General features: G+C 47.7%; 2 protein-coding genes across 22 annotated transcripts in view; one reads left to right on the top strand and one right to left on the bottom strand.

The window, feature by feature from the left end:
* Nucleotides 1-17,262, top strand: part of SLC31A1 (solute carrier family 31 member 1) — a 65,947-nt gene that overhangs the window by 19,234 nt on the left and 29,451 nt on the right. The gene's annotated exons all lie outside the window — the stretch shown is intronic.
* FKBP15 (FKBP prolyl isomerase family member 15) overlaps nt 1-17,262 on the bottom strand; it is a 32,172-nt gene that overhangs the window by 13,831 nt on the left and 1,079 nt on the right. For 14 of the 20 annotated variants that reach the window (XM_083596951.1, XM_083596957.1, XM_083596959.1 and 11 more), the window contains exons 2-14: nt 10,777-10,886; nt 10,273-10,411; nt 9,427-9,496; nt 8,042-8,116; nt 6,910-7,008; nt 6,481-6,630; nt 5,593-5,661; nt 4,662-4,805; nt 4,370-4,512; nt 3,701-3,749; nt 2,032-2,151; nt 1,383-1,464; nt 669-754 (exon numbers count right to left, since the gene is read on the bottom strand). In XM_083596951.1, the coding sequence (XP_083453077.1) occupies nt 669-754; nt 1,383-1,464; nt 2,032-2,151; nt 3,701-3,749; nt 4,370-4,512; nt 4,662-4,805; nt 5,593-5,661; nt 6,481-6,630; nt 6,910-7,008; nt 8,042-8,116; nt 9,427-9,496; nt 10,273-10,411; nt 10,777-10,886 (1,336 nt within the window). The remainder of the gene's footprint in view (nt 1-668; nt 755-1,382; nt 1,465-2,031; nt 2,152-3,700; nt 3,750-4,369; nt 4,513-4,661; nt 4,806-5,592; nt 5,662-6,480; nt 6,631-6,909; nt 7,009-8,041; nt 8,117-9,426; nt 9,497-10,272; nt 10,412-10,776; nt 10,887-17,262) is intronic. The other 6 variants (XM_083596956.1, XM_083596952.1, XM_083596953.1 and 3 more) reach the window with 1 other exon arrangement.

The following is a 17,262-nucleotide window of genomic DNA, read 5'->3' as shown; positions in this document are numbered from 1 at the left end:
TGGGGAAGGAAATCAGCGTAGCACCAGTGGAGAAGGGGGGCAGATGGGGGAATCGGCGAGGGGGCTCCAGGACTCCTTGCCGGAGACCAGCGGGGAGAGCACGGGTCCTCCGCTGCCCACACCCTCCCTGCGCAGAAGACGTCCGCGGAGGGAGAGTAGGAGGAGACTAGGCGTCAAAGAACTTCTTTGCTGGAAGAAGTTCAAGAAACGCCCACTGACGGATTCTGCCAGCGATTGAGACAGCCATGGGTGAGAGGCTGTCCAGACAGAAAGGGTTCACCCAGGTAACCTAGCCAGGAGTGGCGACAACTTACGCACGAGCAACCCCTAGAACCATTACAATATAGAAGATCCCTGCTGGATTTGGTGGAAACTACCTCTGCCGAGGTAACAAACTGCTTCCCTCCAACCCAAGGCTATTAATACTGCCAGTTCTTAATCTAGTGCTTTTGGGATTTGCACCGAAGGGCTATTACCTTCATGGTTATGCTGCACCCTCCCTATTTTGCAAATGAAGACCTGACACTGACAGAAAAGGATGAGGAAACTTAGTCTAGCCTGCTAGTCACATGCCCCTGTCTTGAGCAAACCAGGGAACAGAGGATGGTGTTGTGGCTCACCTGGCAACCTATGAAAGAACCTTTCCCTGCCTACAAAAGACTCCTTACCTGACAGTTTTGAGGGGTTCTTGGAAGGGGTGGGTGTGGCTGGGGGGCAGCAGGCGCCTGGAGCCCCGAGACAGCTGGATGAGGAGCTAGAAAGAAAGCAGAGGCATCAGCGTTGCCCATCTCAATACAAGCAGCCCATCATCATCATCATCATCATCATCAAAATGTTTGTCTCTATTTCCACCCAAAGGAGCCCAGAGGAGTAAGCACACAAACAGATCAATTCAAGCATCTAAACACAATGCCAGTGACAGATGCAGACTCTGCTCAAGCTGATCTACAGCAAATGAAGGACACTGCTCCCCCATCCCCACACATCCAGATTTCCTCCGCTTTCCATGCACCATCATCATGCTGGCTTCTGGGTTGTGTCCAACTAAATTCTACTGAGTAGAGCCACTGCACTCAAGAGGAACCCTGCCAGATCTGGCCAGTGACCCATCTAGACTGGCACCCTCTTCTCACAGCGGCCAACCAGGTGCCCCCCATGGGAAGCCTGCAAACAGCACCTGAGCGCAAGAGCCCCCTCCCCTCCTGCAGTTTCCAGCCACTGGCATTCAGAAACATTCTTTCCTCCAGCCGTGGAGGGAGGGCGCAGCCACAGTGCCAGTGGCCATTGACAGCCCTCTCCTCCACGAACTTGCCTAACCCTCTTTTGAAGCCACCCTAGTTGGTGACCATCACCAAGGCACAACAAGGGAACACACTTTTTACCTTGCATTGCCCACTGAGGAGGGGCCATTGGACGGTAGTCGTTCGGACAGAAGGTTGAAAATTCTTGAATGGCATGCGGCTCCTGAAGAAGACAATGCACAATTAACCCTCCTGGGAAGTGGAAAGGGACCCTGGAGGCTTCAAATCCCACATTAACGAGAGAGAGGCATGCCAGAACATTTGTAGCTATGGGGTTTTTTTTTAATACGTTGTAAGCCGCTTTGAACATTGTTTTTAACTTGGGAAAGGCGACATACAAATAAAATGATTGATGATCCTTACAAGGCTTTCCCTCAAATTAAGATTCAGACCCAAAACCAGTTTGGGGTGAATACTAGATCTAGGGAGGGCAAGACTCTCAGTTTCATGCAAAAGGCCCCAGGTTTGATACCCGGTAGGCAGGGAATGCCCCCTGTCTGAAACCCTGGAGAACCAGGTAGGTTTGTAATTAAGTAAAAAAAAGGGCCCTCCCCTCCGTCACTGCCAGTCAGTGTAGATAGTAGGGAGCTAGGTGGATGAGCAGTCTCACTTGGTATAAGGCAGCTTGCTATGTTCGTCAACCGTCATCCTGCCAACCTACCTGAATTTCAGCAACAGCCAACACACACAAACCCCACTGAAAAAAACCTGAGAATTGAAGCTAACACACCTCTACCTCCTTGTCAGCTGAGTCTTGCTGGGGTGCAAATGTGCTGGAGGGGACAGGTAGCATAGGCTGACCCATCTTCGCCATACGGGAAATCAGTTTCACTTTTGTTACATCAGGATTCTGTCCGGGGAAGTGGGGGGGCGAGAAGAGAAGGGAAGAGAAACTGGTGTTATAATTGGCCATCCAGGCTTTTCAGAAACATAGTTATTGTTTGTCAGAATATGACATCAGGCTATAAAACAGGGAGGGTGATTGAAGGGACCTTCCATCTAGATGTTGTCGGCTACAACTCCCCAAGCCAAAGTGACCTCATTGCCCACCTAAGGAAAATAAAAGTGGTTTACAAGCTCATGCAACAGCTTATATTGCATTTAGATTTCCAATCTTCCTGCATTAGATATTTTCATGGTTTCTTTAAAAAAGAAAGAGATTCCTCTTCCCATATCATGGGATGCATCCAGTAAAACAACCTCTCATACCCTTTCAAAGCCTAACAGTGGGATTTCAAAATGGTGGTGAGGACTGTCACAACCCCTGGGCAGGATTAAGCCAAGGGGACCAGAGCCCAAGCAAGATCCCCTAAGAGAAAGCAGCTGGTTTGTCCTTCTCTCCCCCCCCCGCACTGTGGCTTCCTTTGTGTGCCTGACAATGCATGTCAGATGCTCAGTACTTAGGCCTTAGTTAAGGGCATATCAATCAGCTGAAAATGACGGCAGAACAGAAATAAATTCAACAGAGTAAATAATTTTTGATGGGTGTAAAAGTGGAAAACTTATTTGAATGGTATACTAAAATATGCCAGAATGTATAATATATAAAAAGAACCATGGAAGGAAAAGAAGGGAAATGAGTGGATATTTTACAGTTTGTAAAATGTTTATTTTGAAATGTAAAATAGAAAACTTTATAAAAATTATTATAGGAAAGGGCACAGCAACCTTCACCAACCTGGGGCCCTATAGGTGTAATGGACTACAACTCCCATCAGCCCCCAGCCAGCATGCCCTCTGATAGGAATGAAATACACAGATAATCAACTAAGATGTTGTCAACATGAACACCCATATGGGGGGGGGGGGGGCCTTACATTTATAGAACCTTCCAATGTGTGGGGGGGTCCTCATGAACGCACCATTTCCTTGCTACATTTTCACTCTAAAACTATTAATGAAAGAACCTTAAAACTGCATTATTATTATTATTTTTAATAACCCGCTTAGAAACCCATCTCAGAAGTCTATGCAAGCACAATATCAAATGTTAATTACTTGTAGTCACAGATGATATGCTTTTCCTGTGACACGCCGTATTTTTCCGTGTATAAGACTAGGTTTTTTCTCTTAAAAATAATGTCAAAAATTAGGGGGATCTTATACACAGATACATCTTCCCCCATTTTCTTAAATCTAAGTCCATAAAAATAGGGGGCGTCTTATACATGGGAGCGTCATATAGACGGAAAAATACTGTATCTTTATTACGTGGGAGCTTTTATTTAAAAAAATATATCACAGGATCAACAGGGAAATGTAACCTGAGTTTCTCAAAAAATGCTCACCAATAAGGATCCCACTCTCTATGGGAGGACTAAGTTACTTCTCATTACTTTGGTCACATTCAACAGGAACTATACAATCAATAGGAAGATTTAGCTCCAATGGGGACTTACCGCTAGTTGTTCGCTAATAGAGCTTGATTTGGCACGCACAGCTGGCTCCCTGCAGTATGGAAGGAAGGGAGTTAACAAACCTGAGCATAGTAGGAAGAGTCTGTTAAGGGGTAGGATACTCAACTGGCCTTTGGGACTCTGCCTCGGCCAAGCCCCTCACCAACCCCACCTCATGACCTCCCCAAGGGAGCTTTAGCCTGGCTGGAATGTGTCCCTGAACTGTGACAGTGCATCTTGCTTCCCTGGACAGGAAGAGGTGTGTGCAGAAAGAAGCCCCACATGGTGTATTTTCTGGCTGTACAAAAGGCAGGAGCAGCATCTGTTGCTCTGTCCACTGGAGCCCCAGCCCAGCCCAGCCCTGGAATGTGGCCCCTGCCAGGTTGTCTATGAGACAAGGTGGCCCTCAGGATTCTTTGGAGGAAGCCACAGCTGTTGAAAATGGCATGGCGCTATTTGGAACGTATGATTTATTGTGATTTATTGAATTTGTATACCGGACTTCATCCACCCAAGGTGGTACAGTGCAGATAGGGTCTGAGTTATGCAGCTGAGGTGAAGGCCAAAAGCCTCAAACACAGAGGTGGCAACCTGTTTACTGCAGAGTTAGGATGTGACACCTGGGAGAATGGAAGGCTTAAAAGCTAAGAGCACCCTCAATTTATTTCTCACCCTGGCTTTGGAGCGGGAGTAGGAGGAGTCAGCCAGGCTGGGTCTGTAGCGGGGCTTTCTGATTGTGGTGCTGGTGAAGGTGTGAGGGAGTCCCTGGGGCCCAGGCTTTGTCCAGCGGAGTCAGCGCCCTTTGCAAACCTCACCTAAGGGAGCAAAAAAGAGGCATCATGGAGTCGGGTCAAGGCAAGTACTGCCTCCATTTGTAGAACCTTATCCAGGCGGTAGACTGACCACCCAACAACCTTCTGAGGTTCTCTTTGTTGCTAACACGTTGGGAGGAAGACACACTCACCCGTTTGACTTCCACCTCAAAGGCCAGAGTTGAGTCCGGAGGAATGCGTTCAGCTTCTCCCGAAGACCCGTAAGCCAATGCTGGTGGGACAAGGAGGAACCGCCTGCCTCCTCTCTTCATGCCAATCATCCCATCTTCCCAGCCCTTCAAGTTCCAGAAATGGAGAACCAAGCAGAAAACAAGTTTGGGTGACCGCCTTCGCTAAGTGCCAGAACCACACAGCCTTTGCCAACCTGACGTCGTCCAGATACCTTGGACTCCAACTCTAATCAGCATGCGCTGGCTGGGGCTGATGGGAGTTGGAGTCCACAGCATCTGTGTGTGTGTTTGTCAGGTTGGTAAAGGCTGGTCGAGAGCAGGGCACAGGAATACTGACAGTTCTCTTGCAGTCTTGAGGAAAGTAGCTTTAAGCAGGGATGAAAACCATTCCCTGCGGGGCAACCTTCTTGGTGGGGAGGAGCATGCCAGGAGTGGGCGGGGCTAGAGGAGAAAGTGGGAGGGGCAACAAATGTAATTTTTACCTTTGTACAATAGGCCACTTTAGACACCCACTCACACTCCCCCCTCTGTCTCTCATGCAGGACAGCAAGAGGCAACATTGGAGGTCCAGGACTGTTTTGGTCCAGGCCACAGAGCAGGCTTGGCGAGGGGCATGGCCTGGGGTGAATCCTGAGGGCCAGTTTCAGTCCCTGCTGGGCCTGAGGTTCCCCACCCCTCCTGTAAAGAAAGGGCAAGCCTGACTGACCAGTAGGGCAGGATCAGGAATTTTGCAGGGATCGAGGGACCCTGTTTGGGCCTCCCACTCCACCAGATCCTGGTAAGCGTAGACAAGCTGGGACAGCTACCTGCCTGCTATTCTTGAGGAAGCCATTTGATCAGGGTTTGAGCTCAAAAAACCTTGCACTGCGGTGGGAAGATAGTGCCATCTTACCTTGATGACTTTGCCAGAGCCTAGCTTCAGTCGGAGCAACTTCTCTTTATTTACATTCGAGTCAAAAACCTGTTCCAAAAGTGGAAGGTCAATGGGGTGAAATTACTTTTAATGCGGAAGGTAATAGGTTCACGTTCTGCTACTCCAGTTGCTGAGCCAACAGCAATGAGTATCGAAGGATGGGGCACAACTCGGGCACAGCACCTGTTTTGCAGGCAGCCGGTTCCAGGTTCAAAACTGGCGTCTCCAAGTAAGGTCAGGGAAAGGCTTTTGCTTGAAAGCCTGGAGAGCTACTGCCAGTCAATGTGGGTGATGCCAACCTAGACCAGTGGCCTGATGCAGTGCAAGGCAGCTTTCTATGTTGAATCCCCTACCTAGCGGTGCCTGCCATGTTGCAGATTGGGTAAAATGAGGTTGAGAAATAGGATCTACACCTTGGAGACAGGTGTAGCTCAGGGCCTAACAGCATGTGCTTCCCAGGAAGAAGGTCGTGGGTTCCCTCCCTGGCATCCCCAGTTGAGAAAGGGCGGCAAGGCTGGGCAAGGCCCCACCTCTGGAGAGCAACCAATGCAAGCCCCATGGAAAAGCACTGGCTAGAGCTCATTGGGGTTGGGGTCAAATGCACATTGAGCTGTGAAGCAAGCTGGGTGAGCCTCATCAAGTCCCTCTCCTGTTTCATTTCCTTGCAATGTTATTGAAAGGCAAAAAGACGGGGTTGTGGGAGAAAAGGGCTGTATGCAAACTATAAACCAGGAGTGGGAAAGCTGTGGCCAAGAAGTGCTGCTAGAGACTTCAACTCCCATCATCCCCAGCACCTGGAGGATGCCACAGAAGTGCCCCATACGCAGTATAAAAACAGTATCAGCCAACCTCTCTGCCAGGTCTCACCTGCCCAAGACTACCGTTCTGGAACAGCCAGCCTGTAAAAGTGATCTCCAGGGCATCTCCAGTCTCCACACCTTGGCCGTCTCCGAGAACAAGATCCTGGCACAGCACTGAGTCAGGAGAACGGCTGCTGTTATACTTGGCAATGCACAGCTGCGAAGAAGAAGAACCAAGCCCTTTGTGTTATTAGCCTGCATTGTCATCCACACCTATGCAATCTGGCCCAGCGCAGCACTGGCTGAAGACCCCAGGGGCCTGAAAAGGCCCCAACTGGCTACACCACCATTCCTTGCCCTCCCTGGATACTTCTTAGTAGTTGGCAGAGAAAGCATCTGGCGACTGATGCAAGAGAGCTGAGCTCCCGCGAACACTAGTTCAGTGTCTGCAGGACAGTCACCCCCAACCCCAAAAGGCAATGCACGCCTCTGGCACCTGTTTGCTGAAGTCCACAGCTGCCACTTCCGATTCAAACATGATGGACCAATTCTGCCTCTGATCATCATAAAATGTGCAGTAGTTGTTGGGCTGCACCTGCGGAAAGAGAAAGGAGAAAGTGGAATTCTGAGCAGCAGACAGCCTCTGCTCAAAACAACTTTCTTAATGATGGGTCTTGCTAAAGACTTTGGGTTGTGTCCCAATGTTAGCCCTACTCAGAGCAGACCCATGAAAATTGACGGACATGATGAACTTTGGTGCATTAATTTCAGTGAGTCTACTCTGAGCACACACACACAAACATCAACGTCTGTAGTGTGTCATGTTTAGAAATGGGAAAATGCTATAGGATTTTGGGGTGGAGGGCTACCCCAAGGGATGTAAGCTACAGTAGGACAGAGGGCAGAATGTCATCTACTTTACTTTGTTACCTCTAGGTAAGTGTTTTAACCATAGAGTTGCCCCTTGGATCTAACACTACTCAAATCTAATGGGTTGCAACAAGCATTAGCCCTACTCAAAGCAGACCCACTGAAATTAATTGACCACAGCTGAGACCTCATATGCAATATGCATTTCAAACAATATCATACCACCAAAGAATCATGGGAATTGCATTTTGCAAAGAGTGCTGAAATGTTGTTGGGAGACGTCCCTATTCCCCTCACCACAGGGCTACAATCCCCCCCAGTTCTGTACGAAGAGGGACTGACCGTTGAAACATGAAGATCGCTGGGTGTGACCTTGGGCCAGTCACTGCTTCTCAGCCTCACCTCCCCCACAGGGTGTTTGTGGGGATTAAATGAGGCAAAAAGAGAACCACACATACCACCTTGAGAAAAAGGAGGCATGGAAATGCAAATAATAAGCAAAAAGGCAGACCATTAGGTTTCCAGGATTTTTTTGCATCAATTATTTTTGCTGACCTTCTGGATGCACAATACCTGGCTTATGCCGAGTGATTTCTATTACTACATGAGAGATCTCAAGGCAGCCCCACAGGGTTCCTAGAAGGTCTGCTGTCCAGGAGCCAACCAGCTCCACACCTCCTTAGCTTCAGCAAGATGCGTTGCATTGTGTAACCTCAGCCTATGCCATGGTCCTTGCAGGTCTTAACACCAAAGCTTACCGTGAATACAAACCATGCATCAATCCTGGCGGTCGCAATCTGCTGCTGCTTGCTGATGTAAAGAAGCACTCTGTACTGGATTCCACAAGAGATAGAAGGACAGAAGAAAAGAGGAGCAAAAGTGAGGAATCAAAAACTACGGGGCTGGCTGTTTTCAAAAGCACCTGGAGCTCTTCTTATACCATGTAGCATTTCCACAGCACCCCAACACCCAAATGACACATTAACATATAAATACATCAGAATTGTTCATCGTAGGAATTGCTTTGGTTGCAGGTGCCTGGCTTAGTTACATGTGGAGTGCCTCCACATGTAACTTACAATGCAGCAGACGTCGGGAGCCTTTGGTGCTGAGCTTCAACACCCATTGGCTCTTGCCAGCATGGCCAGTGGAGAGGGGTGATGGGAGCTGTCGTTCAGCGACATCTGGAGGACCAAAGGCTCCCTACACCTGGAGAAACCAAGGGGTGAGATCTGTCCTTTTCTGCCCAATTAGCTAAACGAGAATGACATCCCAGTGTTTTATCCTGTCCCCACCACCCTCACCTGCAACAGGAGAGTGGGACAAGGCAATCATACCAGAGTCTTCCTGGAATAAACGCATATGTTTCCTGACATATTTTATCTGTTTATTGTAAAACACCTGTGAATCCTTTCATAGCAAAGTGGGGCAGAACAAACCACTGAAGAGCTGGCTGACTGGGCTGAAAAGGACAGAGGCTGGAAAAACTGAATCCCTTTTCCAACATAAGCTGCTGAAACCCCCTTCCTTTTTTGAATGGTGGGGAACGTTTATTGATTTTTCAAGCCACGACAAAGTTACCGTCTCACCTTCCTCTATTTACTCCGCACACAATACCCCCTAGGCCCTTCTTTTGTCAAGATGCTAGTCCACATGGTTCTAGTTAAATAAGAGCACAGGGAGCTGCCTTGGACTGAATCAAACCACTGGTCTCTCTAGCTCAGGACTGCCTACTCTGACCGGCAGCAGTGTCCCCAGCCCTACCCAGAGGAGCTAGCAATTGGATTTGGGAGCTTCTGTCTGCAAAGTGGATGGTGTGTTACTGAGCGACAACCCCTTCCCTGCTGAGAATACTTTTTGTACAGAAGTGAGGTCAGAATAAGAAAAATGGGAGCTATAACCCTTGTGAGCCGATTGGGCAGAAAGAGACAGGAGCCAAAACAGCACCTTTGCTTTTTCCAGAGTAAGACATCATCAGGAAACCAGCATTCAGAGAAAGGGAAGCATTTCCTTAGCCCAACCTACATCAACCCGGTATCCTCCAGATGTTTAGGACAACAGCAGCTGTAGTCCCAAACATCTGGAGGACAGCAGGTTGGCAGAAAGCCAGGCTACTTCAAGACACCAAACCTCCTCCTCTTACCTCCTTGGTTGCATTGCTGCCCACTACAGCTGCTCCATACTTGCCATGTTTCACATATTTCCCATTGGTACTGGAATGAGAAGAGAACACCTCTTAGTTTCCCACGATTGTTGCCACCATGCCAACCCCATGGGTTATATTTAGCAGCTCTTTACAAAGACTTCCCAGGGGTTATTTGATCAGCCCAGGCCATCCGGCCAACGCTGAGGGGCGATGTGGGGGGTGAGCGGTAGCAGCCCAGCAACATTTTATCAGCCCACAAGCTCCCCATCCCAGGAGATCTCTGTCATCTTTTCAGTTCAGTGTTGGCTCATTGGGGTGAATGCAGGGAACCCAACTATAGGTGGCACCAGAGCCAATGACAGGTAGGGCTAGCTAAGTCTAGGGCTGTCCCCATCCTCCTACTTGCTGTGTTCTACCATGGCAGAATGGAGGCTGAGGGGGAAGAGGAAGCTGACAGGCAGTCCTGCCCTCTGGATCCGTTGGACGTAAGAAGGCAGGCAGGTGGGAGCCAGCTGGGGGCAGAATGAGGGGGTGGTGTCCTACTGGAGCTGCTTTCACTGGTGTGGCATAAGGCAAGGAAATCAACAGCACATAGAGCCAGAGTCAATGATATCCACAGCCTGATTGGCTGGAAGTAAAAAAAACAAAACAGGAAGGTGAGGGCAGGCTGAGGTTGAGTTGGCGGTGCCCCATTCGCCCCAATCGACCACCCCCCACTGTTGTTCAGTTCCACCTCTTTCCGAAGAAGTCAGGCAAGATGGAGAGATGATTGCAAAAGATGTGAGCACAGGACTTGGGTAGCAAGAACACACTGCAGCTCATCCCCTCTACTGTAGTACTCACAACAAATATGCATGAACAGCTGTAGCAAAGAAGACTGAATGCACTGCTGCAGTGGGCGCAGGAGCAGCAGCAGCGGGCACAGCAGTGGGTGCAGCAGCAGCAGCTGCAGGAGGATGCTTCTGGGTGGGCAGACCTGCAGCTGGAGCAGCACATGAGAATGTTAAGTGCTCTGTCGCAAACAGAGCATTGCTTGCAAACATCAGGCCAAGTTAGCTCCCTTGTCTTGGGACCAAGCCAGTAGCTCAGATTAATGAAAAACAGGAAGTCGCCTTGTATGGCATCAAACCACTGGGTCCATCTACCTCAGTGTGGTGAATCCAGAAGACCGTCACCTTTCTGGAGCCCCAGGTCAGGGGTCTCTCCCCAGCACTACTCGGGAGTTGCCACAGACCAACCCAGTTGATTCTGTGGGGCTTCAGAGCCAAAGGTTGGACCAGATGGGCCACTGGCCTGGTCCACAAGGGCTCGTCTTATGTTCCTAGGCATTGTGAACAGTTTACTTACCGGTAGCTGGTTGACCTTTTTTAGGCTGCTTGGGTGGCATGTATTGGAAGAGCACATTTCCAGATTCTGTAGCTGTCTGATCCTGTCCAAAGAGAGAGGCCAGCCTGGTCCTGGGCAGAGAGAAAAGTAACCATTCACTTCATTCACAGAGAGAGGCAAGTGGGTAGGAACAGAACAAGACATGTATCTGCAAGCACAAAGATGCTCATGTTTCACTGCAGGTTGGCAATTTTGTTGCAGCCTTCCCCAAAGACCCGAGGGTAATGGATTCAAAACTAGAATCCAGTCTGTGATTAGGATGTTGGCCACCCCACTAGGGGTGCTTGCCAAGGGGAGCTTTGCCCAGTCTCTCTTGGGGTAACCAGCCTGGAAGAGCTGTTGTAAGAAATTAATGCACACAACTAAAGGAGTAGACACATTGTGGGTCTTCTCTAAGCAGAATTTAGTTGGAGACAATCCCTTCTTTTTCCTATCAAGTTTCTATAACCTCTCTTAAGAACAAAAGAAAAGCCTGCAGGATCTGGCCAAAGGCCCAGCGAGTCCAGCATTCTGTTCTTACAGTAGCCAACAGAACCCAAGCACAAGAGGCCTCTCCCCTCCTGTGGTCTCCAGCAACAGTTGTTCAGAAGCCCTGCTGCCACCAACATGGTGAGCACAGCCACCATTGCTAGCCTTCTCCTCCCTGGATTTTTCTAATCCTCTTTTAAAGTCACCCAAGTTGGTGGCCATTCCTGCCTCCTGCACGAGAGTTCTGTAGTTTAACTGTGCATGGTGTGAGAAAGTACTTTCTTTTGCCTTTCCTGAAGGTCTTCCAACATTCAGCTTCATCGGATGTTCACAAGAGGGAGAGAAACTGTTCCCTATCCACTTTCTCCATGCCATGCCTAATTTGATAAACTTCTATCATATTATGTCTTACTTGCTTTTTGTCTAAACTACAAAGTCCCTAAAACTGAAAAGACTGCTGCCAAATTAGTGTACCCAGGCTTTTATAGAACCTAGTAAACAAAAGAAAAATTTAAAGGTATCCATTATTGCAAAGATACAAGCCCTGCCCTTGCAGTTTACCCTTTCCCGACACAGGGAGATTCACAGCCAGGAATGTGGGGAGAGGGAATAAACCTTGCTGAACAGAAGTAGTTTTCCCTACAGACATTCAGAAATATCTCATCTTAGGGTTGTTCTGGTAGCTGAAACTTACCAGTTACCACACATCCTAGCCCACTTCCCTACACTCCTGAGAGCTAGAAACTTGCAGATTAAAACAAACGAACAAACACTAAGGCCAAGTATCTTCAAACATTAAATTTCCAGACTTAGCCCCATACTCCATGCTATACTGAACAGCAAGCAAAAATATCCAAGGGGTGAAGTGCCCATTTTAAATGCCTGACAGCACCCCAAACAGCTGGTCCAGATGAAACAAACCCGTGGACTGCCTGCCAAAGGTACTCTGTTCGCCGTGGGTCTGACATCGCTGTTCAAGTGCCCCAGTCAGTTCTCCTGCTCCCACCCATTCAATGTTGGCTGCTGTTTTCTCATGTCATTACCCCTCCCCTCTCTTTTCCATCCTGAAGCATCAGCAAAGTAAGGCGTGGGCAGTGGGGGGTGAATTAAACAGCTAAGGTTTCAAAAGGCAATTCTGCGTTTGCACAACAGCAATCCTCTGGAATGGCTGCATGACCTTGTGAAAGATACGAAAATCTATCCCGTATCATCCCTAAGCAGTTCTTATAGGATTCCAGCTGGAGAAAAACCATGAGTGGCAACATGCATGTTAGAGGGGCTCCCAAAAGAAGTGAGCGGAACAGAGATTGTGAGCTTGGCTTCTTCTTCTGGGGAGAGAGACATTCTGGGATGACATAGATTCAGCTCACCCCACTCACGTGCCTACTCAGTTCCACTTGGAGGCAGGGAGAGCAAACTAAAGAAGAGGAAGTAAAACAGGAATTGGAGTTGACAGGAGCCTCAAAGCATTTATTTCTTTATACACCACACGCCCCTTGCCATAGCAGCAAACAAGTGTGTGATATATATAAAAAATACAATTAAAACTTAAATAAAAATAGAGAAACTGTTAAAAACATCTAAAAGCATAACAAATAATCTAAAACCAATTTAGAACAGGAATCCAATCATGTGCCTGGAGAGGCTTGTTAAAACAGAAGTGTTTTCAGCAGGCATCTAGAAGAGCAGTGATAGTGCCTGCCTAATGTCAACAGGCAGGGAGTTCCACAGTTTGGGTGCTGCCAAACTAAAAGAAATGACTCCCTAGTGACAGATGGTACACGAATGGCCCTTGCTGAAGTGCAAGTTCCACAGGTCGAAAGGGATTAAACTGACAAGTATTGAATGGAGTACGGAAATGCCTTAAGTAATCTGGGACTTCAGCAGTGCCAAGATAGGATTTTCCTGTATGTCACAGGCTCTCTTCCCATGGCCCCTCTAAACTAAAGTAGGGGATGAGAAACTTTTTCAGACAAAGGACCTCATTCCCCTGTGGGCAACCTTTCAGGGGCCACATACTAGTTGTGGGTGGGATCAGGGGCCAAAGTGCGACTCTTACCTTCTGCACAGGTCAACTTTTTATTTTTATGTTCAATCTTTATGCATAATTTATGCTGCAACCTATATTTGGTTGCCTTATTAATACATCTGAAATTTGACTCTGCACATGAGGCTACATCCCATCCATGCAAAAGTCAGAGATTTCCACACACCCCTCTCTCTATTTTCTCCATCTAGGGAAGCAAGAGGCACTATCACAGTTCAAGAAAACATTCCACACAAGCAAAAGCACCTGAGGTGTGCGCAGGGCAGGGCCAGTCAGAAGAATGAACCAGGGAGTGGGCATCACCTTGGTAAAGGCCTGAAGAACTGAATTCCAAAGGATCTCTCTGCTACCACATTTGTACATTAACTGAACTGGTGATGACTGGTTTCCATTGGGACGGGTGGGGTGGAAGGCTGGGAGCCCAACAGTAGGAGGAGGCAGAGCCAGGAAAGTCTGGTGGTGTTGTCCCCATCCTCTTCCTTCCTGCTGAATTCTACAATGGCAAAACTAGGGCCACCCCTTGGACTGGTGGGCATAGACAAGAAGGGACGCAGGTGGGAGTTGGCTAAGGGCAGACTGAAGTTGATGGGGCAGTGTCCCGTATGCCCTAAAACAGCAGCCTCTGATGGCTTCCCAAGGGCTTAAAAGTTTGACGCTGTTACTCAGAATCATGACATTTTTCCTACTTGCACACCGAAAGCACTCAAAAGAGCAGTTCTTTCCCCCTTAAAAATTGGCATCAACTTTCTACCAGGCATTAATCACGTTTTCAAGCTTCTCTTCATATCCTTCAAGGCTAGAAGGATAATAATTTTATAAAGGCACAACCTTAGGTGAAAACTCTCATAAGTGAAAGCCAAGATTCCCAATACAAATATATTAATTAAAAAATTGTCCAGTAGCACCTCAGAGACCAACTAAGTTTGTTCTTGGTATAAGCTTTCATGTGCATGCACACTTCTTCAGATACACACCTAGTTGTTCTCTAAGGTGCTACTGGACATTTAATTTTTTTTTATATATATATTTCGACTGCGTCAGACAACCATGGCTACCTACCTGAATCTATTCCCAGTACAGTATTTCTCAGTTCTATGCCAAGAACTAGGCTCTGAGTGCAGTAGTGGTGCAATTGAGGAATTCACCAAGTTCCTACACCAGCATTTCCTCAGTGTTTGCCCTTCTGAATTCTTTTAGATTCCTGTTTTTTCTGAAAATCCTTCCTAAACTGGAAACTAACACCAATGATCTTTCCTATTCCTCAATGTATTGCCAATGATGATGATGCAATGTTCCTTGGTGGATTAGGGTTCATTTTTACATGCCTCCTCATCCAGGAATCCACTACCACAGGAACAGCCAACAAGTCAATGAATGGCACCCCAACCTTGCTAAACCCAACTGCACTTGTTCCTTTTGTGCAATCAGTATTCACAGCTTGCTTATCTCACTGAATTCTTGCAACATTCACTCGGGGTCCAGACAGTTAACCTCCCCCATTGCCACCCTTAAGAGTTCCAAGGCAACGACGACACTCTCCAACACATCATGTCCGCTCATGATATTGGGGGGGGGGCATCAGCAGTTCTCCAGAAATTACTGGACTACAACTCCCACTGTCCCTGGCCTTCAGCCATGCTGGCAAGGACTGACAGAAGCTGGAGTCCAGCCATAGGTTCCTCATCTCTGCCTTATGCCCTCCTTGTGGCCCTCTGACATGGCAATGCCCATAATAATTCCTTGATAAGAGCTCTAGCCCCCTTGCTCCGGAAGAATGTTCTACTGTGGGGCAATCTCTCCTTTGGAGGCACAGATTTAGGAGAAGGTAGTTATGGAAACAAGGCAGAGCCTTCTCCCCACCAACCACCATAAGACATGAGAGGTGAACACCCAAGGAAAATGTCATGCCTGAAAGGAAAAAGATCAGGAACATAAGAAGCTGCCTTCTATCAAACGAGACCCTTTGTCTATCTAGCTCAGTACTGTCTACTGACTGGCCGTAGCTTTCCTGGGTTTCAAACAGGGGGCATTCCCAGCCCTACTTGGAGATACCAGGGATTGAACTTAGGACCTTCTGCATGCAAAGCAGACACTAAATTTTGTTCCCAAAGCATTCCAAAAGAATCAACTCAGCTAATCAAAGGACTTTACCTTCAGCCTTGGGGCGGGGGGGGGGGGGCGGGAAGCTGCAGCTTGGGGAAATGTCTTTTGCAGTAGGAAAAACAAGCTAAGTTGAGCTGCAAGAGGTGCTGCCCTGATTTAGGTTCCGAAGGAGACTGACAGACATCCCTCAAGTCAAGCTGAATGCCCTTGCAAAGGATTCTCATTGCTTTGCCAGAGAAATGTGAGGTGGAAGACAATTTAGTATGTTTAGGTTTTGTATACCCTGCCTTTAGTTGGATAAAGCATTGAATTTTGTTAGTTTACTTGTCTCTGTGGTTCCATAATAATTTGAGGGGGGGGGAGATTTTTTTTAAACCTCCTCAACTTGCCCAAGCACCCCAGCCCAGCTTGAAGGCCATTCCTGTGTGTGTGGTTGGATGTCTTCTTCCTAGGAACAAAAGAAGTGGCCTTACATTGAGTCACGTCCTTGTTCCATCTAGTTCAATTTCACCTATAGCAACAGCTCTCCAGGGTCCCAGACAGGGACCTCATTTGCACTATACATTGGAAGCACTATTATACTCTTTATGCCCTCATGGCTTCTCCTACGAAGAATCCTGGAACGGTAGTATGTTAAGGCTGCTGTGAGTTGTTAGGAAACCCCCTGTTCCCCTCACAGACTTACCATTCCCAGAGTTCCCTGGGAAGAGGGAATGCAGTCACTCTGAGAATTGTGTGTGGATGCAAAAACTATTGAAAGCTGTATGATACTGCTTTAAATGTAAAGTGAAGATGAGATCAGGAAGTTTTTCCCAGCCTTACCTGCAGATGCTGGGCATTGAACCCAGGGCCTTCTACATGCAAAGAAGATACTTCACCACCCTGTAATGCCAGTGTTGGAAAGTGTGGGTTGCAGAGGTTGGGCCCTGCAGGAACAGAGCACTTAGCTACATGGGCTCTGGGCCTGATTCAGCAGGGTTCTCCTTATGACCTTAGCCCTTACAAGACTGTGATGTAGACCAGTATAGTATTCCCAATCCTATAGGAAGTAATGACCAAAGCCTGAAAGATGGCAGATTCACTTAAATAATGTACGTACTGAATTGGGGACTTTCCAAGTGATGCCTTTTTCTCTTGCTTACTAATTATCACACCAGTTCCTGAAGCAAATTAATCAGCCACAAGTGTTAGGAAGAGTGAATCCTAGCTGACCAAGCTGCAGACCTACGTTACCCTCCAGATGAGTCGTCCTCTCATGGGGCAGTTAGGGTTCAGTGGCCACTTTATTCAGGTGGCTATATGTCACTCTGACCTTTGCTCACTGCCAGTGTTGCCAAAAACAACAGTGCAGTGCCCTTATTTTGAACACCTAAAATGTCACAGTGTAAGGGCACTAGAAATCTTTCTTAGGGTTCTTTTTGTAGAAGGAATCTAAGACCACAAAACACCTCCATTCAGTGCTGTTACTGGCACCCGCTTTAGGGCAGGAGTTAGAATGCCAAATTGTGACCTGGGAGATCAGGGTGCAGACCCTCACTTGGAGATTAAACTCACTTTGTGACTCTCTCTCAGTGTAACATCAGCGCAGAAGAAGTGGAAACAGAAATTTAGAATCAGGAAATGGGAAAATATTTCACCACAGCACAGGCAACAGGCATTTGTATGCAAATCAACCCTATGTACATTCATGGGGAAGTTCAGTTGAATTCAGTGGAGTCTACTCCCCAATAAGTCTTGCTTTTTAAGAATAATCCTCCTTTCCCCATTAACCCTTGGGCCGAACTTCCTAGTCCCAAACCACTACTAAAACATAATGTATTCCCTCACTC

This window comes from Podarcis filfolensis (genome assembly GCF_964270895.1).
Source record: "Podarcis filfolensis genome assembly, chromosome: Z".
NCBI lineage: Eukaryota > Metazoa > Chordata > Lepidosauria > Squamata > Lacertidae > Podarcis > Podarcis filfolensis.
The sequence above is the reverse complement of the archived record's forward strand: the minus strand, read 5'-3'. Positions and strand labels throughout refer to the sequence as shown.